Below are 25,580 nucleotides of genomic sequence, written 5' to 3' on the forward strand. Positions count from 1 at the left end.
TTCTACGGCAACGTGTGACAACAGTGAAGATGGTTCACAGTAAGTTAAAGTTAACAAAATCCTAATAAGTTATAAAGTATTTTATCGTAATTATCAGTGTTATTAATAATCACTACAACAGTGGCGATTTATATAAAGCTTAAATGTTGTTTGTGGGAATTTTGCAGTTTTTAAACTGATGCCAATGTAAACCCTAGCTAGCTAGCTAGCTAACGCTAATGGTTCACTTAGCATTACTTAAGGTTTAACGTTAAAATTACTTGTGTCCATTCATTTAGCTGCTTGATTACATTTATTATAAACGACAGTTAATTACGAATGTGTTAATTAGCGCTAACGTAATCATATTGCTTTACAAGTGTTAATTATCAAATATCACCCCTTAGGTCTAGTTAACATAAGATAAGCTAACTAACGTCAGATAACAACTGTTAACAACTGAGGCTGAATAACGTTACTAACTAGTTATAATGTTACACTATAATGTTTTTATCTCTCAAAGAGTTTTATTTAGGTTTATAAGATGGAAAACTGCAAATATAAGATAACAAATGTGTTTTAAACAAGGTGTAGAAACATCTTACACAAGAATATCTTACACTGACAGAGTTACTCTAATGATGTACAACATACAGACAGTACTCTGCTGATTCAAGGCTGTGGAATATCACCTTTTATACTGGCTCATATTAAGAAGGGGACACTTAACCATACATATGGATATGTTTGTACTAAAGTTAAAAAGACTTCACCTTCACTGTCCTGTCTTTTTTTGTGTATTTGTGTATCAATCCAGTTACAGAGGACATTGTCCGCCGGCGAGCTGAACACAATGATTGTGAGATCTTCTCCTTGGAGGAAGTTTCTCTCCATCAGCAGGACATCGAAAGGATTGAACACATTGACAGGTGGTGCAGGGAGCTGAGGATCCTCTACCTGCAAAACAACCTTATCCCTAGGATAGGTGAGACATCATTCTGTGTCTCAGGTGAATTTACTTCACTAAACAAGACGGTAATGAAACTTCAGTTTCCACTGACGTGTTTGTTTTCTACAATCTAGAGAATCTCGGTCGCTTGAAGAAACTGGAGTATTTGAATCTGGCCTTGAACAACATTGAAGTAATTGAAAACCTTGAAGGTCAGTATGCAGAACACACAGCCGGCTGTCCTTTGCTTCTTCATTTGGGTCTCTGTTATGGTTCTGGTGTTGTTGTTTAGAAACATGGTTAGTTATTACTTAGTTGAATGAATCTTCCAATTTATTATTCACTAATAAACCCAAGCACAGGGACTAGGGCAGTAACTAGCTAACTATCAATTTCATTAATTTAGTAATATACTAAGACTATATAATATACGTTTAGATGAATTAAAGGATGTTGAATATATTTATGTCTTTTCCAAACCCAGAAAACCATAAAGTCCTCACACTGTTGAGATGGAACCAGGAAATACTGAAAATCAGTGAAAAATTATGTGTACTGTTAGGGGGGATATTTGGTGTGAACGTGGTGGAAGTACACTCTTGTTTTAATTCTGGTCTTTGTCACTCATCATCAGTGTTGATTCAGTGAAGTTATACTCATACACCAAACTCTGCCTGTAAATATATACACATAGTATTCGTGTTGGTACCTTCTGCTTTCAGGTTGTGAGAGCCTCCAGAAGTTGGACCTGACAGTGAACTTTGTTGGCTGTTTGAGTAGTGTGGAGTCTCTGAAACATAACATCCACCTCAGGGAGCTGTTTCTGGTGGGGAACCCCTGCACTGAGTTTGAGGGCTACAGGCAGTATGTGGTGGCTTCTCTGCCTCAGCTCAAGGTAATGAGCTCATTTTGACTTGACTGACTGTGTATTTCTCAGCAGCATCCTTCTTCATATTTACATAATCAATAACAATGTTATTTAGCATTTGATGGTGATGTTAAATTATGTTTTTGCTGTCAGGCAATCATGGTAATTGTTCTTGTTATAAGTAGTGCTGTATATCACTGGACTGTTGGTCGGACAGAACCAGCCATGTGAAGAAACCTTTAACACTGGAAAATTGTAATGGAAGATTTGGTCTTCGTTGTTTGTCTGTGTTCTCAGTGGCTGGACGGGACAGAAATCAATCGGTCAGAAAGGATTCGAGCCTTTCAGGGACTGGAGGAGGTGAAAAGGAGAGTCTGGGAGCAGGAGAAGGATTACCTCAGGAAGAGAGCCAAGGAGAAAGAGGATACACAAAGAAAGGAGTTGGGAGGGGAGAAAGAAATCAAGGAGAGGAAACCAGGTTTTGATGGTCGCTGGTACACTGACATCAACAACACAATGTGGGTACAAGTCCCCCAGTTTTATGGAATATAATCAGTTTTTTAAGCTGTACAGTGAACCTGAAGTGACTCTGTCTGACTTTGCCTCGCTGACTCTTTGTAGTCCAGAGCTGGAGGAGAATAAGGAGAACCAGAAGTCAGAGGAGAACACAAAGCCAGCGATGACAAACCCTGACTTGGATGAGGAGCAACGGGAGAGGGAGTTCTGGAACACGCCATGTCCATTCACCCCTGAATCTCGTCTGGAGGCTCACCGCCACCTGGAAGAGAAGAGGAAGGCGAAGGACAAGTATGTACCCCTGACTATTATCCTTTTAACACTTGATGTTTTTGATGTAATTATTTCATTTTACCTGAATTCCCCACATGCTGGATCAACACAGTGTACTTTACCTTATTATGAAACATATTCACAACGTGTGTGGTCTGTCACTGCAGTTTACTATTTTGGCCACTGGATGTTACTATAGCATCAACCATCTGCTAACTGAGCTTGCCACATGTACTCTATCTATCCATATCTATCTATACACTATCACAAGTAAAAAGGTATAACAAACCTAGATATAACAGATTATTTTTCACAAAGACCACGCTGTTGAATACGCCTTTTGAAAATATAAACTTGTTTAATTCATTCAACAAGTTTCAGGCTTTCTGAAATATATTTCTGACAAAAATCGAAATAATTTGAATGTATTTAGTCATATTCATAAATACAAAAGATAAGCTAATAACTTTTTAAAAAGGAGCTTCCTATATGTACACAATACTAACTAGGAATGTGGGCTGGTCAGTTTCCACAGTGTATTATTATTATCAGTGTATTATATTGTTTTGTTCATAAATACAGACACCATGCATTTTTTATTGTATTTTATGAATTTCTATCTTCAATCTGGCTTCTCAGGATTAAGAAATAAGCACTGTTACAAAACTAAACAAGTAAAAATTCACAAATATACCTTTTTCACAAACCAAAGGTAAAACCTGAACAAAAAAAAAAAAGAATTATTCATAAGAAAATCAGAGTAAAATCCATAAGATTTTAAAACAGTTAAAGAGCTTCCTAATGTGTTATAGATAGATTTAAGGCAAATGTGACTGACACACACATTTGCTTTCATTGGAAATATGATCCAGGAGAAACAGACCCAGACTAAAATACATGTCTGTCCTCTTTGGCCATACATAGTTGTACACGTTGAAATCTCTATTTTTAAGTGATAGTTACGTAAATTTAACATTACATGTTCTTCCTTCTCAAACAATCACAAAGGTACTCGATCAATGACTCACTTTAATGACAACCCCATTAAGTCATTTCACTTGTTATCATTATAGAATCATAGGACACATTGGTTCAACGGTAAAACAGTTAGCGGGACAGACGAGGGGGCATTTACAGGTGCTTCAGTCCAGGTTCATTTGTCAGGTTAATGAGGAGTTTTCAGAGTTGTCACTGCAGCAAGAACGAACTGTTCTGTAACCGCAGGAGACGTCAGCAGGTTCAGAGGTTCAGGAGGATTTTGTTCTGACGTTTTTTTGATGCAGTGACTGATCACTTGGTGAAATAGTGGGTATCAATAATCCTGAATGATGTTTGACACTACTTATTATATGTGACTTTCATAACTCGTAAGCAGAAGGCATCACCAGTGATTGGTGTATGATACTAGAATTTATTTTGAGTTAGTTTAGTTAACTATGAAGGTGTATTTGAACACTACTGTTCAAATACAGATGTATCTCACATTGAACAAACAGTTACTTAGCACCAGACTGAGCCAATCACATGTGAGCTAGTCATACTGGTGCACCAATCAAATTAAACTTGAATCAGTCATGTTTCAGACTGGCTGAGAATCAGGCAGCAAAGGATTTGTTTAAGTCTAATTAAATTTCCCGCCATGCTGCTAATTAGTGCTCACCCACAAGGTGACCCTCTCACTGCGGTGTTAATTGGGTGTGTGTGTTGCACATCCAGTTCTCACTGTGATTCCTTAGTTTCTCTAACACAAAGACACACACACACACTCTCTCCTTCTCTTTGTGTGTGTCATGTCATTTGGCAAGTTTCACTCAGTGCAGCCAGTAGGTTGAGGAGACCTTGAGACATCAACTGTCACAAAGAAGTCACTGATTACATGTTGTCAGTTACAAGATTAACTTGTAACTTTTGTGTTAAATACCATCATACAAATATATGAGAGTAAAAATCTTTGGTTTCAGCTCTTCAACAGTGCAGTATGTAAGACAAATTAAACTAGGTAAAAAAAATCAGACAGGAGGCAACACACAGTCAAATAGAAATCAAAGAAAGCATCCTAATTACCTCAGAATCAGCTTTAGGCTCATTTAAAAGATCAGTTTTACTCATTCATTATCTATATTAGAAAATAAATTTTCCTTTCTGTTCCCTCTTGAACCTCTCGAACATTTAGTTTTCATAACACCTTGAGCCACAGAGTCACGAATAGGTGAGTGGGGTATGACAAATACTGTAGAAGTTTCCTGCTGTGTAAGTGCTCTCACCACTCCTAATGTCCACAGGAAGCTCTGTATATTGGCCCAGCAGGCTTCTGTCATATTAGTTGAATCAGCTGTCTCACAATTACTTTTTCTAATAACTCAGCAAATGTATGGTATTTATAAAACTATAAAAAAGAATATGATTTGAATGTGGCATTTTTGTGTGGCCCCCCTCCACTCCCAAATACATTTGGCTTAAATTTAACTTCTCGTCTTCTTGTCAGTATAATGTACCGTATGTAAAAAAGAATTACAGTTATTAACTTTAATACTTTAAGTATTAAAGTACACCTCATTCTGAACTTTGTGATATTTTATTCATTATGAGTCTTTGCCTGAATTAAAGGTGCTTAAATGGCAGAAACTCCACATCAAGATGCACAATAAAATCCGTTTCTGTTGATAACAAGTAGGGTTGTAGCCCTACATAAGCCGGTGTTGAAGAAACCCAGCCTTATGGCTAAGAAGTCAACCGGTGACAGTCTGCCTCCCAAGCCATATTACAAAAACATCCCCACCCTTTATGCTGTCCAAGCATAAAATCAGGGTGATACGGTGTTGCTGTTTTTATCGCCGCCCTGTGCACGGCTGTCAAGGCGCACTGACTTGATACATGCAGTCGTGCCATCACTGGATTGTCAGAAAAGATGAATTTTCTCCTCTTGAGATGGATTTTGCAATAAGGACAGCCAGTAGACGCTTCAGTATTGTATTTAATAGCTGCTCATTCCTGTGAGAGAAAGGATAACATCAGACAATCAGCAGATCCAACTTGCAGTCTGTGCAATTGAACTTTACACCATAATCATGGAAAACTGACAAATGGGAACAGATAACCGGTGTGCATTCATAGTATGGACAGTAGAGTCCTTTAAGTGGAATACTGTTTGAAAAGACTTGGATTTAAATAAGACAGACACTTTGGAAGGTGACACCAGCTATTCAGACATGACAGAATTAATGCAAATTCTTAAATATTTCCCTGGATGATAAATAATCTGAGATCTTTGTTTATGTATTTGTGTAAAACAGCTCTTTGTTCCATATCATTGTTTAATGAACATCTCAGTTTGTAGTCACTGTTCTGTATTTTGATTGGTTGGCAAACAACCGTTGTGGTGATATTTAACAGATGACAATTGTTAATTTAGCTCTAAAACATTTCAACTTGATGGCCAGTATACATTTGTTCTCATGCTGACCCTGTCCATTACAACATTAAAACCACCTTCTCTGTATGTGGATACTGTAACTGAAAGCTGTCTGAACAGATTGTCTTCATCTTTGGAATCCACATAAACCAGCAGTGAAGCTGTCACCGCTAATGTCTCCATGACTCAGCAGTTTGATGGATGCCCCATCACACCCACTTTAAAAAGAAAAAACAGAAAAGGATTCCATAGTGAGTGCAAGGTCATGATTCGATAGAGTACCATGACCTTGAAAAGTCAACAGTATGTACCTCAGTTTTTCCTTTGACAAGAAAAAAGAAGAAGCTGCTTTCTGAACTGGTAGGCAGTGAATGTTCAATGGCAGAATGTGCAAACACAGCGTCCTCTTGCGGACCAAATATTCAGTGCCTCTGTGACTGTATGTCTACAGTTATTAAAAAGCACATTTACAGCCGCCATGATCCTCTGGAGTTTGGCAGAATAAGCACGGTGGACTGAAATCAAGAACTGCTATGTCTTTATTTTCATTGAAATATGACTACAAAGCAAAATTCAAGACATGGCTACCAGCTGGACTGGACACTGAAACAACAGGGATACCTGACATTGACTTGAATGCTGACAGTTATATTCAAAGACTGTTTTGTGTTCTCATTTACCAACAGAAAACTGTCAAGTGTTTGAAGTGCAAACCATACTGCTGATCAAGTTCACTGCTGCTGTTACTGCAAAAGTCTCCTTTACCTGCTGTAGCTGGACAGCAGCATCAACATTTAACATACTGCACATTGTTTTTGTTCGTAAGTTCTAAGAGCTGTTGCTGATGCTAAGTTTGCTAAAACCTGATAAAATACAAATCCAAGTTGTTATTTCTAATGCAAGAATACACACTCTTAACCTTCAATCTGTGTGCTGAGAAATGTTCTCCTGTATGTATGTGACATACGTGGAAATAACAACAAACCTGAATCTGATGGACCTTTTGGTTTGATATTCTCTGTTTCTCCACATTCTCTATTACACTCCACAAATAATTGCTGACACAGACTGACAGCACACCTGGAAAACATTCACAAATTATCAGCCCGATGGTTATAAATGTTTGGTAGAAATGGACTCAAATTGATGTACTTTGTCCATCATCTAGTTCCACTCCATTAATCCTAGTTAACTGCTAAAATAGTAAATCACAGTAAGGTGACAACCTAAAGGGCAACCCAGGTGCATTTAGCAGAAGTCAGCCTTCTCTAATATACTGACCACTGCAGGGACTTAGTGGTATTATGGTTCAGATCAGATAATCAGGAACCGATACCAACTGAAGACCAGTCATGAAGTCTTAATGCATTCAAACAGTGAGTAAGTGAGTAAACTGAGGTGGAACATGGAATTCCTAGATGAATGTTTGTTTATTGGCCTTAATTCTACCTCTGGAAATTGCAGCACTCAAAATTTTCCGTACACGGGCAGATAGTGATGAAGATCCCAGCTAACCCTAACCCTAACCAAGGAAAGTTTTGTAATCAACCAGACGCCTTTTACTGAACAAATATAATACAACAAATTACACCGGCCATCATCAATAGAACAACTAAAGAAGAGATGGAAGTCCTGCTCCCCTCTCTGCGCCCTCTGACCCCAGTGTTTGACCAGCAGTATGACTCTGGACCAACTACAATCTGGAACTAACACTTCTATTACCACTTTGAATGACCAAAGTGGTAATGGAGGTGTTAGCGCCTCGTCTAACCACTCAGCTTCACAGCCCCACTTAAAGTCATTACAGATCTCTCTGCAGCCCTGCGCCCTAATAGCAGTATAAACTTAACATCCTTGAGTTCAGCAGATTGAAGGCTCTTCGAACATACTGTCGCACTCCTCCTCTCTGTGCTGATGTATGGCTGCAAAGGTCGTGATGGCCATCCCATTCATCTTCTGCTCAGTGGGCTTAATAGATGAACATATGTGAAGTGTGCGATTCCCTGTCCGTGCTTGTGTCACGACCAACCTCATACGGCTAATGGAGTGACTTGTTATACAGCAGATGGTAATGAAAACAGAGTGAACCATTTGTCTTAGAGAGAGGTCTGTGCAAAAATCCACTAAATGACCTCAGTTCACACAGATTCTGAGTAACGTATGTAGTTTCATCAACAGGAGCTTTATAAATACTTAGCCTTGTAATCCTTTCTGTTATACAGTTAGTAGCCACTTCAGAGATCGTTAACAGTGCATTCAGTTTAGACCACTGGCTCAGAAACTAAGGATCTACCCCAGCAGAGGCTCCATGGTATACTTTATGATTAACATGACAGCAAATATAGTATGTTTCTCTTCTCTTTTTTCAGTTATATTTTAAGTTATTATATTATAAATTATTATTGTTCCGACATTTAGCTTGTACAACTCTTGAGAGTTCCACCTCTTCTGAAAGAAAAACATAATGTTCACATTTCTTAAATGTAGGAAATAATCCACAGTGAGCTGTGGTGTGTTGTGGAGGGTGATTATCCCTCAACACATAGTGAAGAAGGGTTATAAATAGCTAGACACACGGAGGTGTTCTCAGAAAACACTACACCACCATTAATCTATGTTACATTTGGCCACATTGGCACGAAACGAAGTTCATTACTGCTGGGGATAGTGGAAATTAATTTGCATAAGATGTTAGCTGTTACAAAAAAAGGTTTAAGGGCACAAAGGTGAAAGCCGGGCATATTTAAAATGTACAGTATGTTTGAAACAGTGAAAACAGTCTACTTGAAAGTTACTTCAGGGTCAGTATTTGCTGTATGTGACATTGGGCCTGTTTGTTTTATTGTGTGACAGTCCGCCCTTCACACAAACACTCCTTCAGTCTGTACCTCACTCATGCTTTGTTATTTTCCTGCAGGGACAAAGAGAAGAAGCCGAAGGCCCCGAGGACGCTAATAACCGCTGATGGAAGAGTCATGAACGTCAATGAGCCCAAGTAGGAAATAACAAACATTTCTATGTTTTTTATTTTATGTTAAAGGAATAGTTCAGCATTTAGGAAACACTTTTCGTTGCACTCTGCCTGAGAGCAGGAAAAACAGGGGAGGCTGTGCATGCATGTTTGTATACCCAAATCCTGAATGAAAAGATTTCTTTTGTCATTTTGTGTGTGCTTTGGCCAAAAACAAAATAGATGCAAATGAACAGGATTCGCCATTTGAGAGATATTGACCAGGAGCATACTGCACTGAAGAAATGACCTCCCTCGAGTCTCCACCAACTCTGTAACTTTGTGCTGCTGCAGTGGTACAGTATATATGACTGTGAGGGAAATCCACTCAGCTACTGCAGAAAGCAACATAATTGGTTCTAGTTCTATTCAGCCGAGCAACAACACATATACAATCAACTGCTTCAATTTTATGTCGGAAAAAAAAGGAAAATATTATGGGTCAGTACTGCACTCTCAGTTTCCCTTCACAGTTCTTCAAAACTATAATACATTTTCCTTTGAGACCTTGATTACCCCATTTGGCGCCTGGTCAAACTGCTCAGACAGTGAGGCAGGTAAAAAGCTACCAGGTGCTGTGTGATTGCCTTGTCAGCAGACTTTGGTGTTTGGTCTCAGGTGCTAGATTGGCTATCTTGCCACCAGAGAGCTACAGCAGCATACTGTGGGAAACCTGATAGCTGTGGGCCACCCCAGTCTCCCTCCATTAGCCAAACGGTTCATACCCAGAGCAAGGCCACGGGGGTAAAGGCCAGTTTTATTTGTAATCTGAGCTCAGGACACGCTCAGGTCAAGAATGTATCCTTGATGTGATGTATCACTTTGCATTAGCAGGGAGACAGGACAGTAGGGTTCAATTCAGACTGGGAAATAACAGTCATAACATGTTAACGTGTCTTCTTTCATGAATGGCTTGTAAAGTCAAGTTCTGTGGATTCTGAAACTACTGGATGTTTATTGAATTTTATTTTTGGAATGAATTAATTGGAATTAGTGGTTATAAGGCTGTAGATTACATGACACCTCAATGTTTAGTAGTAGTAGTAGTAGTAGTAGTAGTAGTAGATTCTTTGAAGATGGTAAAGTTTAAAATTGAGCATTGAACAAAAATTGAGAATTGAAATTTCAGTTAAAGTAGTTAAAAATGTAAGTATTGACAGCAGCATTAGGTGTCTCATATGAAGATGAAGCAAACACATTAAAATGCGTGCACTGTAAACAGTTGATGTGGCTGCAAGTATGGAGGCTGACAGATGACGTGGCAGCTGAAGATGTAAAATCAGTTGATGTGCCAGATAACATTTAGGTAGTGAAAACCATCAGTTGGGGATTAAAGTAGAATGAAATGTTATCATTGTGAGCAGTTAGTCTTTCAGTCTGTGTTGAAGTACTAGTAACAGTTTTATGGGTTTATTATATTTATGTATTTAGAGAACAGTTTATAACGGTGCAGTCTGACTGAAACCCTCTTGTCTTGTCTGTGTGCATTAACAGGTTGGATTTTTCTCTGACTGAAGATGAAGAAAACAACACAATTGTCTTAGACTTGGCGGTATACAGGTAGGAGTACTGAACACACCCAAAACTCTTCTTGTATTCTCTCTATTTCAGCTCATATTTTAAATAAACTGCCTATCTAAACTAGTCATAATTCATGCCATAATTGTTTCAAACTTGCAAATCCTGGGTGGATTGATATGTTGATGAAGTTTTATTTTGGCTAAAAAGATCAACAAGCACAACATATTTAGTATATATATATTTTTGTTACCTCGCACATGATCAACGCAGACTTATGATATAACTGTCTCTTTTTATATACTGACATGGTCCTCCACCTCCACTCCCCTCACAGACACATGGACACTTCTTTGATAGACGTGGATGTTCAGCCAACATACGCCAGACTCAACGTCAAAGGGAAGGTAGGCTGTCAAGCTTTTATTAGTCAGATAAGTCAATAACCTTAAGCATTAGGTGACACATAATTTTAAGTTTCCTCACCACTGTTTCGGCTGCACACCAGGAACTTTCCAACAAATGATACTACTTCAGGATTTTTAAAGGGCAACTACAGTGATTTGGACAAACTTCTTAAAGCTTTCTTGACTTCTAAAGTTGATAGGTCAGACTATTTTTAAAGAGATATTTCAGTCTCTTTACAGTGATATAGGCCTCAGCAGTATCTATGAATGTACCTTCAGTTCTTAAAAACAAAGGACATTTTATTGTCCCTTTGTGTCACCTTTTAGCCTGTGGAGGGCTGACTCATGACTTTGGATAAAGATATGTTTAACAGGCAGTCTTTAAGTATAATCTTCAGGAACGTCATATAAACCTGAATATTTTTTTATGTCATGTTTTCACATGTTGTAGAGAGGTGTCTTATTTGAGTCTGCATTTATTCAGGCAATGTGTTAAAGCAGTAGGCTCGCTTTCATTCCCCACACATCCATACTGGAACATGGCCAGTTTAACCACAGACTGGTGCTGTCAGCCAGTGAAGGTCCTTGCTCAGGGGTATATGTTTGCACATATTTTATTTAAGTGATTTGCCTGATATTACTATTGTCGTTTCTTAAGTCTGCAGAAAGACATAACATGCATATTTAGGTAAGTCAAAGATCATCTCCTGCGAACAGACAGTACTCTGAATGTTGTGTACCAAACACACTGCAGATACACCGTATCGGAATTTTTTTTCCATCATCTGTATTTTACTCTTGGTGACTCTCTATTAGAGATATTGACCAAAAGCAGTTCTTTAGACTTTTTTCTTTCTTTATCTATTTATTCATCTTTTTTATTATAAAATCCCAGTGTTTTTGCACTTCCATGTTCTCACACCTTTTTGTAACAGCCTCCTAATATATATTACAGGCTGCTGTGAATTCATTACGAGCGTACTTGCTGCTGAGTTGGGAGAAGAGGGAAGTGTGATGGATGAAGACTCAGATGTAGAGCAAATAAAAAGCTGTCAGAAACTGCTGAATCATCAAGCCTATTTTTGACTTTGACATTCTGATACGTTTATGGCGAGAGTTTATTACACCTGCTGTGGAGTAATTTCCCGGCTGTGAATTTGAAAGCTTTTTTTTCTTTTTCTAAAGTGGCATCTGTCCAGTGCTGGACCGGGCCACCGTTTCTCTCTGTTAAATCGTAAAATGTATTATCTGAAATGGGGATGTTCAGAGATAAAATACAACCTGTAATCAAATGAGTCTCCTGCCAAAAGTGAAAGTGTCAGCAGAAGCTGAGTAGTATTTATCTTATGTCAGGTGTTCATTTCCAGCCCTGCATGCGATCTGCTGAAGTCTGGATGTGGCTTATTGTGAAGGGAAGCTCAGTTCTGCATGGTATCAAAACCACAGATTTTACCTCCAGGCGTCCAGTCAGCCATATTTTCCTCAGCCGCACAGAAGAAACGTGTGAAGGATTTTAATCTTCAAGAAACAGAACATAGTGACCTTTAAGCCTGATTAAACAGCTGTTTGGCTGCACATAAATTCAAGTGTTGATGTTTTTTTTTGTTGTTGTTGTTTGCACCCTCCAGTAAAATACTGAACCCTGCAGGTCTTCGGTCCTTGCTGCTAGAGCCCCGACAGTCATGACTCCACTTTAAGCCATTAACGTAATTATGGATGACTGTTTTATGCCAGAGGTCAGCCTGATTTTGACAGGTGTGGTGATTTATGCAGTGGAATATCTACTCAGGCCTTTTAAATCCCATAATATGAATTCATTTTGGGGACCAGGGTAAATTAGCTCAGAGGAATCATCTGTGAAGTGTAGAACACATCAGCCTCATGTGACAGCTGCAGGATCTGCAGAGGAAGTCTGGAGTTGTGGAGCTTTCGTTCACTTGTGCCTGGTTTTCCCTACATTGCCCCTCGGAATTAAACAAAAGTATATTGAAATTGAAAGTCTATTTTGTGCCTATTTTGTGCTCCCACATGGATCATTTTGAATTTCACAGGGTTTTGTTCAGTGTTTGATTGCCACTGTTCTCAGCTGGAGCTATTCTGGTCACTCTCTCTCAAGTCTTTTCTGGAAAGTGTACCTATAAAAAGACTCACTAATGATTAAAGTCATTTGACTCACTGGGACAGCGTCAGTGCCAGATCAGCGCATTAATCTTGCTAATTAAAGTTATGAATAATTTACTTTGCAGATATTTCAGATAGTTTTGCCTGCTGAAGTAAAGCCTGACAGCTCGACCGCTCAGAGGTCCCAAACCACGGGACACCTGGTCCTCACCATGCCCAGGGTACGTACAGTTACACATGAACTCAAACATACATAGTATATACAGTGACTCTTGAAAGTTTGTGGACCCTTTGGAATTTTCTCTATTTCTACATAATTAGATTTTCACATAAATCATAAAGTGAGATAAACAGAAACCAATTATTGTTTATTTATTTATTTATTGTGGAAAATTGTACTTGTTTACAAGTATTTGTGTGCTGCAGGAGTATGTGAACCTGTGTCTGCACATACACATATATATATATATATATATATATAACTACTGTTCCATGTCTAATGTAGCTTTTTAATATCCCATAAACACAAGCTTGTACAGAGCAATGTGGACAATAATTAAAAATCTCCACTCCACCACATTTGTTGAGCTCTTGTTTCATCAATTGGTGAAAATTTACAAACAATAATTCCCTGTAAACACAAAATAAATGAATAGATGTACACAAACAAATATGCTTTGTACTGTCTATACAAAGGAAACCGATCAAATCAGGAAACTTGAAGAAAGGTGAAGATTCTCTTCAACTGAATCACTTCTATAAATGACAGATAAATCTTAAACAGCTCAAAAAATCACTTGTTGTTGTCAGCAGCTCTTAGCAAGGCACTTAACCCGCACTTAACCCTGCAGAAAGCAGTCCAACAATATGCATACAATGGGAGATTATCTTCAGGCTCTTATATCTGTGTCTCTGTTTGTACCATCTCAACACTCTACAGACTTTCAGTTAAAATTTGTTATAGTAACATATAGTAACAATAAAATTGTGTCCTTATTATATTTTAATATGTATTTACCTAGAAATAGGTTTGCTGTATTTTAATACATTCATCTTGGTGGTTTAGTTTTGTAGCATCAAAGAAAAACATCAGAAAAGAAAAACTCTATTTTTTGTGTCCACCAATGAGGATCAAGCAATTTGCTCTCTGAGGTTTAATGAAGGAACTCTTTCTCTGTACAGACTGAGGCTAAAGGTGCTGATGCTGCAGAGTTAGAGCTTCTACTAATAATCCTGCATATGGGTTCTGATACATCCTGCACCAGTGCTCTAGTAATCAGTTCAAAAATGAAAGAGCAAAGAACATGAGCCGACATGCTGTTTTTCCTCCAATGTGTTTTTTAGGTTGAAGGTGAAATCAAAGTGACAAAGACCGTCTCACGTCCGCCCAGAGCTTGTCAAAACAGACCCAGCAGCTTGCCTGAAGACAATAAAAGGTGACAATAAGATTTTCATTGCACACACTGCAGGTGCACAACTGATGATATTGGCATCCTTATAAAAATGTGGACAGGAAGGAAATACATTTTAGCTTTGTACTGGTGTGGAGCCAAACCTTGGTACAGATCAGTTTTGAAATTCTCTGCCTAGTGCCATTACTTCATGCTGTGCCTGGCAAACCACTGACACACTCATACATGATACAGGAGCGTGTTTGACAATTCTTAGTGATGCAACACGAGGTAACATTAAGACTTTGTTTTCAGCTGCCAACCACATGAAATGTTCTTGCATTAATAAGGTACAGTTATCCAAATCTTTTGAACATTACCGTGAGCTAACATTTGCATTGGTTAGTGCATAGACTGTGACATTTGTTCACACTGAACACATGACAAATATCAATATAAATTTCTCATGAGATGAGAGTGATTTGCTTCTCACATCACTGTAGCCTATGACATACGACTTGCATAAAGCACAACCTTTTGTTTATTATGTGTGTTGGCTCTGGATTTCAGTTGCTACACATCAAATCATGTGAGATTGGAGGTAAAGGAAGCAAAAATAACAAAAAAAAGGCATAGATAAGCAGCTACAGCAAAGGCTGTGTAATAATTAAAATACAGTGGCAAGAAAAAGTATGTGAACCCTCGAAAAGGGTCGACCCCCGCCACCCATCCCCATACTTATCTTGTAGAATGCTGTCGAACATAATACTGTTGAATTACATGACTCAGTGTATCTGCTTAAGAGGGTGGATGTTCTTTAACAAGTTACCCACAGCAGCCCAAGCCGGGGGTTGGTTTCTCAACTGCTATCTTTATTATCCCTCTCAGGTTTGCAGGCCTGATTAGTACATAGCGTATGTTCCCTCACTTCCTCCACAGTGTGGTACAAGATGTTTCATCCTGTGTCTAGCTGCTCGTTCTTATAACATGGGAAGTTCAGATACAGGTGTCTCATCTAATGATACTCAATCACTTCGTGGCACCAGGGAATAGTAATAAGTATAAAGTCAATAAAGAGCAACGTGACCATGTTGTTAATGTTATGTTGAAGAGTCTTTGACCTGCCAAGTCATATATTTTATTAAAGGCGCCCACTTTTTGTCCCTCAATTTGCACCAACAGGTTCTCTGTTAATTTATGTCACTGTAAAACAAAGTGTCTGCAAACATTTTGCTGAATAATACATTTAACTTAAATTGAGGTTTTTTTGATAGATGATTTTATGTTGAGGCAAAAAGCAAGAAATAAAGCCAAGTTAGGGAGAAGACACTTATACATTAAAAGCAAAGAACCATACATTTAATCAGATATGAGTGCCAGATAGGAGAGGTGTTTTTTTAATGCATAGAAGTTTTTTTCAAATGCTTGGTGTGAGTTGAATGTGCCGAACTTGTTTCACCATTGTTGGACCACTGAGCTGAACCACTTTGCTTAGGATCTTTTGCTGTGTGAAGTGGGGACCACCAGATGCTGTTCCTAAGCGGAGTGTAGTGGGCGACAGGGATTGTAGGCATGGATGAGGGTGTTTAGGTAGGATGAGTGGTGAGAGACCACTGTGAAGGCAAGTGTCAAACATTTGAACCTAATGTGGGGGTCTGTTGCACATGCTACTGGTCCTGTTAGTAGTCAATTGAGTAGAGAGATGACGAGTGCCTGCATTATACAATTTTTATTCTATTTCTGTTCTGGTTTCTAGTAACAGACAATAAAACAGTAAGAATTATACAGTATCTTTGTAATATTAAAGAGCAATTAGCAGTAGAGGTGTAGCCTGCAGACAGTTGAATGGTCTGTGTGTTTGCACAAATTTACCCAAGTCACCATCAAGTAATGGTCTCAGTTGGCTGCGGTGTTAGTATTTGTTTGGCCTTGAGTTGAATGTGCTCATATTCACATGCCTCTGGCTTATCTGGGTCCCTGTTGTCCTAATTACAGATACCTGATGTATTTTAAACACTCTGCATCACTTTATCAGCTGTGTTGATGCTAGCATTCTCCCTGCTAATGACTACCGGCCACAGATAACCTTGACCAGAGCATCACACTGGGAGAACGAATACTCACTACAGCAAAATACTGAACTGAAGACTTTTACTCTAGTGTTCAAATTTAGGTTCAAGCTTTCAGGCCCAACACACAAGTACATTAGCAGATTTATCAGCTGTTATCTAAAATGAGGATTCATTTCCATTCTTGAACGTGGCCCATACTCAGAAAAGAACAAATGTAACCAAAACATCAAATGAATTTTTTTGTAACTATCATGCATTAATAACTGTAGGGAGACATTTCTTCATCTAAATACAGCTTGTCTAAAAGTGAGTATGAATTTCACTGTCTTTTGTTGAGGGTCACCTTCGAGGACCCAGGAGTAGGGGTCAGAGGTCGAGGGGCTTGCAATCACACTGTATGAAAATCAATGTGTAGAGGCTTGATCCTTGAAATGGTGGAGACCCTTCAAATCAGTCTGAACTTACCAGTATACCTGATTTATCACATGACTGTAATGTCACTTAAAGCAGGCATGTTGTTTATTGTGATGGATCAGCTGTGTTTTGAAAAATTGATCTATTGATATACTGTAAGCTCTTCATTGCAAAGTCAGAAATAACAGTCTAAAAAACATTGTGTTGATAGATTCAGATTGTTATTCTAGGGCTCCACTGAAATACTTTTGGATAATTTATAATTCTTAAAATTATAAAATTTTATGGGCCTTTATGCAGTCCCCCTTCTGACCTTCTATATGAAGTTAAGTTTCTTAATACACAGTAACTGACTGAGCACTGCTGAACCCTGTTTTTCCATTGTCCTCTGACATACTTACCAGAGTACCTCAGCCGATGACACTCAACAGTATGGTTCAGGGTTCACTGTGCACACAAATCAGAAGTCTGTATATGAACTACAGGGTAGCTGTATGTCATAAGACCCAGGCAGCAGAGTGAAGAAATAAGTAAAGTCACAGGAAATCTTGCAACAAGTTATACAGAGAAGATTAACACAGACATTTTTTTTGCATATATTCAGCTTGTGTTTTGGAAATTGGGCCTTGTTTAAGATGGACACGATAACAAATATCAGACATTATAAAATAATGGCTGATCTTCATCTAAGTCAAGAATACTGACAAATATAATTTGCTTAAAATAATACAAAAATAAATCAGATCTTTCATTTCTTTTTTGAGGACAACCATAAAAACCTCATAGTACCAGTAGAAAAGGTAAAGGCCTCCAATAATACTACCTTAATAATGTACTGTTTCAGCCAGTGCCATTGCCACTGTTTGAAGGTGCACTGCATATGTATAATAATTGGCTTTTTCACACCTCTGATGGCCAAGAGCATAATATGTGTCATGTCTTACTTTGGAGTGGACTAAACCGTGCTAACTGGCTCAGCCTATTTCAGGTTAGCAGAGATCAGTCCACTGTGTTTTTACACACTAATGATCCACTGTATACTGATCTCTATTTCTTCTCCTTGCCGCTAGGTGTTTTCATCACCACACTATCATCATTACCATTTTATGACCTGGAGCTGCTTCTTGTCCTTCAGCTGGCCCCATCAAACTGAGTAAAGAGCCCCAGTGCAATCATGTACCCTCAACCGCAGGCTTAACCACAAATACAGAATATAGATATAGATAGAAATAAACGTGAAAGCCATGATTGGGTTTGATCGCTTGATAAAATAAGACAGGGCAGCGTGTGAGCTATACAGTGAAATGGAGTACACAATATTATCTTAAACCCCCAGCTCATGTCAGGTGTTTTTGAAAGGTCAGAGGTCTTATGTTTAAGTCAATGAGCTTACATTTTCTGCAGCACTCGAATGTACAAGGACAGAACAACTTGGGGTATCGCATCTCAGCAGTCAATCCAGTGACTAGTGTCGTCTTTTAACTGATAGAAATTAATCAGACCTACTGTACATTTTAATAAACAGATTTCTACATTTGGGGGTTGATCACACTGCATCTTCTGTAGGACTACATAAAGGTGTGAACAAGTTCTGTAACCTCTGCAATTAAGTTGCAATAACTGGAGTCGACTCGCCTCTTAATTAAACGATTGTGTCCCTGAGGACTCATTTGATTATCTGATTTGAATAACTTTGGATTCATCCTCTAACCCCTGACCTCCCTCTCCTCTCAGAGCATTACTGCACCATTTGCAATTAGCTGTCTCCTGCTTTATAACTTATGCTTTGTATAATAATAACTTGTGAATGGCAGTAACTGTGTGATGGTCCACAGTCAGGATTACCTAGATAGATAGTGACCAGCGAGCTTTTGCCTTGAGTGACCTTATACTGAGAACCATTTTGGATTTTAACCAGGAAGGACATAGCAGAGCAGCCCTGGACTAATGACTCTATCCATCTTGCACAGGGAAGTGCTCATGATTAGGTTACCTGTCTATTACCAAGATAAGTGTTAGAGCTAAACTTAGACCAGGCTGCTAGAAGATATTAGTCCCCCCCCACCCCCCCCCCCCCACCCCCCCCACTCCATCTATTTATCATTAAGATACTGTAGATTAATTTTGCTCACTTGAAATATTGTTGAAACAGAGTGGGTTAAACCATAATTGCAGATGGCAATACTGAGGGTCATCAAAAACAAATAAGGAAGTGTTTTCAATTTCTTAAATATTTTACTATTTACATTTTAATTGTTTTATTTGTATTGTTTTCTAATTAAAATATTTAACAAAGTAACTCAACAAGGTTCATCAAATCTCTGAAAATGTGAATTATTTTAATATTAAGTTAGACATTTTGGGTTAGCTAATGGTAATGTCGTAAGTAACTTGCCAAAAGGCCAAAAAAGGCAGAATGTTAGCTGAGAAAGAAGCTTTGTAACACCATTGTACAATAAACATGATTCACAGAATCTTTGGCTGAAGTAGCTCATAATGAACTAACTTAAATGTAAAACCCAAAAAGGTTACACAGCGTGCAGATTCATATTTATTATAATGTATAATCAGGATACAGATAACTTCTTAATTTAATACATTAGGTTTTGAAAAACTTTAGCCAGCTTTAAACTATTTACAGTGCAAATTCAAAAAGTTCAGGGAACAGAGAGTGAGGCTGGCTGATAAACAGGAAGGAGTTCAGTATCATGACTGTATCTCTCCATCAGGCAAACATGACATCAACCACCGTTTGTGAGACCACGTGACTTCTTTTGCCTGGTTTCTATCTTAATGTGAGCAGGCGGGATTAAGATCAGACCAGCGACATCACATCACATCCACTTGAAACCTAATCGTCAGTGGAGCGGTGGCCGCAGACACGAAACAGAAACTGCTGATGTTGTTACAGCAGCCGATTACAACTCAATTACACCCCCATCACTGAACTAAGAGTGATAACCTTAGAGAGGCTTAGTCCTGACAAAAACCTCACAGTTCTCTTTCTACAGATGTCCACTAGGCCTGCTGTAATATCAACCTTACTCTGCACAGTTTCCAGGCACTTATAGTTCTTGAAGTCTTTCATTCATTTTTATCATACACAATAGAACATTTTACCAAGCCTCTAAGTAGTACACAGGTTTGAGCATCGCACAGTCAGAGGCATCACGTAACAGTCAGTGCACCTATAACGATGTGACATTTCTAACCTTCCTGCTCAAGTTAGGACAGGTACCAAACTTGATCCTGTTGTAGATAGAGGCCTGCAGTCGCCTTATGTACTTCGTTTCAGTTGGATCATAATGGACAAAAAATTCCTATATACTCAAAAATAAGTGTGAGCATTACAAGGAGACTGTAGAAACAGCAAAAACAAAGCAAATGTTGCTAATTGATACACGCAGGATCCAATGTTTAACTGTCTTGCAGCTGCTCACTACTGTCGATACATCAACTTCCAGAAGAGGCAGGGCGCATACATAACTACTTTCTGGGGTATCAGGGTATTGGCCTTAAGCATAGGCAGAGGTCCTACATAGCTATTGTTACCATCAGGAAATTGGCTTCAGGCAGAAGCAGAGGTTATGCATAATCACCTGCTGTCGCTCGAATGCTCACTTCAGACCGATTCAAAAGCCTTACATCACTAGCCATTATGCAGGTCCTGCATTTAAATCAAAACAAAGAGAAGCAATGAGAGAACTCATGCAAAACAAATACAGAAACAACTTGACAGCCAGTGACAGCATACAATGTGCAGTGACACAAAAACAAAAGTACAAACAAATGTATAGACAACAGATAGAACATTGACCAATTGATTACCTGCATCTGTTTATTGAACACTAATTAAACACAAGCCCACATACTGTATATCTGCTCAATAGGTCAGACTCTGTGCATGCCACTAACCTTCAATGTTCTTGCATGTAAAATGTACAGTCCCTAAAACAACTAGAGCTGGTGCAGGCCACCCTGCTCCTTGAGAGCCACAGCCCTGCATATGTGTGGCTGAAATAACTTCTTCACATCTCAGTAAAAAAAAATAATTATTAAATAAATAGTGATTTAATTTATTTTTTACTGTATACTGTATATTGTTAGGAACTGATATGAAAAAAAATATATCATGTAGTTTGGTTTTTTTTTTTAAATTTCCCAGCCCTAACTGGAGAGCATGTCATTACCTGGACTGAGAAGTGAGTGTCAAGACACAAGAGAGCTGGAACCAAATGGTACCATCCTGCTATTTTTTGTTTAGAGTCCATTATTTTTGGTGCAGCACACTTAAACTGAATGGCAGCATTAGAGAGATTTGAAGGATTTAAAGTATATACTTGTGAAATCAATTGTAATTCCCAATTTGAATGACCTAATTGTATGGTTCTAATTATAGGGAACGCAGAGATATAAGACAGTTGTTTCAGTAAAGCCACAGAAAATCCAAATAACTGTTAAAAAACTCATACTATACTTTGTGTGTCTTGGTGTTGTTAGGGCACTTAAACTTATGACCTCGGTACAATCCAAGCTACAGCCTGTTGCTGAAAGATGAGTTTTTACTTAGGAGTGAATCTGTTTTTCTCCAATTTGTCTGTTTTCTACAAGCTGAAACAGCAGTTAAGTGTTGTTTAAACACCATATGACATTTCCTAGACAGTGATTTTAAAAATAGACATTCACTTCCTTTTCTAGCTGCGGGAAAATTGTCTAAACTACTTTCCTATTTTCTCCATCCAAGCTGGTAATTTTCCTGCTGCAGAGCGAATTCACTGCAGTGAATGGAGACTGGGTGGAAAGTACCCGTGTGCTTATTGTACATTATATGTCCTCTGGCAGTTTTATTCCCCTCTTAATAAACAAGTGGCAGAATGCACAGAGTAATGAAGTGGCTCCTCCTCCTGTGTCCTGCTGCTGTGCATGAGATTAAATTACTGTATAATTGCCATGCTCTTCCTGGAAAATCAGCACATTTTGTATTTTGTCCTGCCTTTGGTGCCCACTCTGTAGACAAATGCTGTGCAGAAAATATTGAAGCAGCTGTAATTGGCAGTAGGGTTATTACTGTGAAAAAGTTTTTAGTCCACTATATTTATGTGATATGTTTAGTTTTAATAGATCCTAATATGATGATGTTTAAAATAAGGTTTTTAAGTAACACACATTATGCTATAGTTTAATATGATGATGTTATAACACCCATTCTGAGTTTGTCTTCTTCTGTAAAGGATCTTAATACTACTCCCACCATTGTGTAATAGAAGGATAAACAGACAAATAGAGACATACAAAACAAAATTAATTTAATGCAAATTTGTCGTTAACAAAATAATATATTAAAGCACACCAGTCTGGATCTGCTGTGCTGATTATTTGAAACAAAGGAGGTGAGACTTAAAACAGTCAAAACACATTGTGAAGCGTGAAAGATAATGAAAAAACAGTTAACACAAGTCCAGATTGATCCTTGAAAGACACTGGATGTCAAGTTGTTATTCATCATCACTGTAGAGAGTTACAGTACATCCACTAGTATATGGATAAAATAGAGCACAGCTTTCCTATGAGCACATTAAGGCAGCCTGATCATCCAAGATATGGATCCAATAAAGTTCCCATTGACAAAGTTTTTTATTTGGAAAACAGTAATAGTAAATAGGAGAACTAGACCATAATGCATGCATTCATGTAAGTATATTAGGATATTTACATTTATTTATTATGATTTTCTTTAATAATTTCATCCAGCCCATTGCCATCTTATTGTCCATAATGTAAAAATTGGTTTGACAGCAGCATAAGAAAGCAGTCATCAAGGCTGGATTCAAACATACAACATCATCATTAACATGTACATTTTCTAAAAATTATATTCATGTAAATGCTCTGAACCAGGCATATTGTATAACAACTATCTTATCAAACAGTTAGTAAAGAAAATCATTTATTTGAGCTCACATTTAATGTAAAATGTTGGTGTTCATGACAGTGTTTGATGCTCTGTGCTTTGTGTGAAACCGTTCTAAAAAAACTGAGAAGAGTCAGAAATGAAACCCTGTGTGCTTTCATTAGAAATTCATGATACCAGATGTTGCGAAGACAGCCAAAAGAGAATTCACTTTCCTTCCCAGTTAACAACGTGCAAATGACATATGGTCATTTATTATTTCACAGATATAGTGGAGCACAATATACAATGTATGAGGCCTTATGTATTTAACGCCTAAACTGGGATGCATGTCTGGACATAGGCTGTCTGTTTAACTCTGTTTAACTGTGTCTGTGCTGTATCTTTGTACCATGTATCATCTTTTCACTTTGCAGAAAAGATAATGTTCCAGAGAGGCTGGAGGTGGACCCCAGCAAGCACACAGTGATTGACCTTGCTAATATTGTACCACGCCAGAGTTCAAAAGAAGGTCCACTGGAAGATCCCAGAATCGCTCCCCCTACAATAACATGTCACAGCATCTTCTCTGAAGGATTTGTGGATGACCCCGATGTCCCCCCACTCATATAAGACTTACTGAACTAACACTGACTGCTTAGCATGGTGCTACTGTTGTTTAAGCCTTGTCCCTGTAACCTTTATTGGGGTAAAGAGACTGAATAAGACCTGTGGTTGACACCAAAATCTGGCAGATGGACCAACACTGGAACAAATGTCATTATAATCACAGGGCACTAACAAACATCTACTAACTTCCCACCCTGACACACCTTACATACTGTATAAAAAATCAGTAAATATAAAAGTATTTGTAAACTCAACATCATTTAACATGTATTGATTTGTTTTTGCAGAAGTATATGCATAGCTGTTGAATTCCAGGATACAAATAAGTTTCTTTCAATAAAATAAAAGTGGGAAAACACTAACACTGTTATCCAAAGAGTCTCTGCACACTAAGAGTCCAAGTTTCTGGACTGTCATCTTTCATAAAACATTCATGGCACCATATGCTGCGATATTGCTACTGGAGAACTTGTTATTACTGAACTAAAATGTTCAGCGGTCCTTTTCACGGTCTGTTGACCTTTCAACCCTCTAAAATCTTGATATTGACGTCTAAGTATCAACAGGCATTTTGGAGAAGTTATTTTTTGTTACTTTTTGCAGATGTTTGGCTTCTTGCTCTAAGCATCACTGCAGAAAGAAGAAAATCAATCAGCCAAGTTTGGTCTGCTTTGCCTGTGGCCCATTTGTGGGTTTTAGAACCCGCTGTACTTTCCCCCGTTGTCTTCTTTTTCCTTGTGATGCTCCTCCCGAGTGCCCTCCTCAAAGTTCAGAAACTCAAATTCTGCCAGACTTTGATCAGAGAGGCTCTGCTTTGTGCCCAGAGGACACAGGTCCCAACATATTTTGAAGCTTGTTCATCTCTCCTTGAAACTTTGCAGAAGTCTCCTTGCGAGTTATCACCCGGCGAGCTCAGAGGTCATGGCTCCATCTTCTTCTCTTCCTCCCTCCTTCCCAAGCAGTTCTGAGAGCTGTTTCAGCCGCAGCGCCTTGAGAGATCATTTTGGCTTTGGACCATCTTTCCTACTGACAGCTCCACTGTTCTTTTATCAGTGTTCTATATTTGGACTGCATGGCTCATATCATCCAGGAGGTTTTGATGTTTCTAGTTCTTGGTTTCTTAGAAAACAAAAATGGTTCAGACTGCATCATTTTTTTGTTGTCAGTGAATTCAGATTTACTCATTTTCACTTAAATCTGACAATATGGGCAAAAAAACATATTTAATTGTTGTATTGTGCTGCAGTATACAGGACATACTGTGGTTAAGGTTTTTCCATTGGATGGCACCTGCACTTGCTCGAGGCAGTTAAAGACGTTTCATCTCTCATCCAAAAGGCTTCTGGTGGGTAGTCCCCAGGCTTCTAACCTCTATGTACTTGTTAAGGTCACATGTGGGTCAATGGCCCGCCCAGCAATCATTTCACATGAGTCAAGGCGTGAATGGACGTTAAAATGCCTGGGCAAATATGGCTGGACTGCACTAAGTGGCTGATAAGCCCTTTTGTGGACCACCTCCTCTGTTCAGTGATGGTCACTCCATTTTGATGATGGCTTCCTTCACTTCTCTTTCAGGCATCGGTCTGACTGATGAAGCCAATCATTATATACGCATTGCTATATTGCTCTTTTGGCAATACTGTGACCTGGATGACTGGGAATCTCTACAGAGAGGGTTATGGTGCAGTATTAGTGTTTCACATGGATCAGTGAGTGGATGTGGTTCTGTTTTTAGAACAGAGCAGCACAGACCAGCATGTTTTTTTGTATTTTAAAGAAGGAGCCAAACCCGGTATAAACAGTGATTGTATCTGTTATAGTTCACGACTGAGGAGCTACAATAAAACACACACCAACTACTACCTTGTGTAGTGTTTTGTCAATTGTCTACTTAATGCCAAAATAGAGAGAATTGAATAGCAGCTAGCTGATAAGCAGTAGCAGTAGCTGGAATGTACCAGTCCACCGTGGCTTTTCTGTGGAGTTGATGCTCAGTGAGAGGACAGTGACTTATCCTCACAGCTTTCATAGAACACAGTGGGTGCAGTTGTTTTGATGCTGGTCATGTATTGCTGCCATCTCTGTACAATGAGAAACAGAATCACTTTGAAGCGGGGAGCTGTTGTGCTC

At 38.6% G+C, this 25,580-nt stretch overlaps 1 protein-coding gene across 2 annotated transcripts; it reads left to right on the forward strand.

The window, feature by feature from the left end:
- On the forward strand, nucleotides 1-23,797 carry lrrc6 (leucine rich repeat containing 6). 2 transcript variants are annotated; one of them, XM_026374861.1, is made up of 12 exons: nucleotides 1-39; nucleotides 797-964; nucleotides 1,063-1,140; nucleotides 1,651-1,823; nucleotides 2,094-2,314; nucleotides 2,418-2,603; nucleotides 8,915-8,992; nucleotides 10,502-10,567; nucleotides 10,863-10,932; nucleotides 13,179-13,274; nucleotides 14,398-14,489; nucleotides 23,258-23,797. In XM_026374861.1, the coding sequence occupies exons 1-12, from the start codon at nucleotides 30-32 to the stop codon at nucleotides 23,451-23,453; spliced, it is 1,434 nt and encodes a 477-aa protein (XP_026230646.1). In that variant the 5' UTR covers nucleotides 1-29; the 3' UTR covers nucleotides 23,454-23,797. The 2 variants fall into 2 exon arrangements, with proteins under 2 accessions (XP_026230646.1, XP_026230648.1); XM_026374863.1 differs by lacking the exon at nucleotides 23,258-23,797 and adding an exon at nucleotides 18,001-18,305.
- The last annotated feature ends 1,783 nt before the right edge of the window (nucleotides 23,798-25,580 follow it).

The sequence above is a fragment of the Anabas testudineus genome, chromosome 17 (genome assembly GCF_900324465.2).
Source record: "Anabas testudineus chromosome 17, fAnaTes1.2, whole genome shotgun sequence".
NCBI lineage: Eukaryota > Metazoa > Chordata > Actinopteri > Anabantiformes > Anabantidae > Anabas > Anabas testudineus.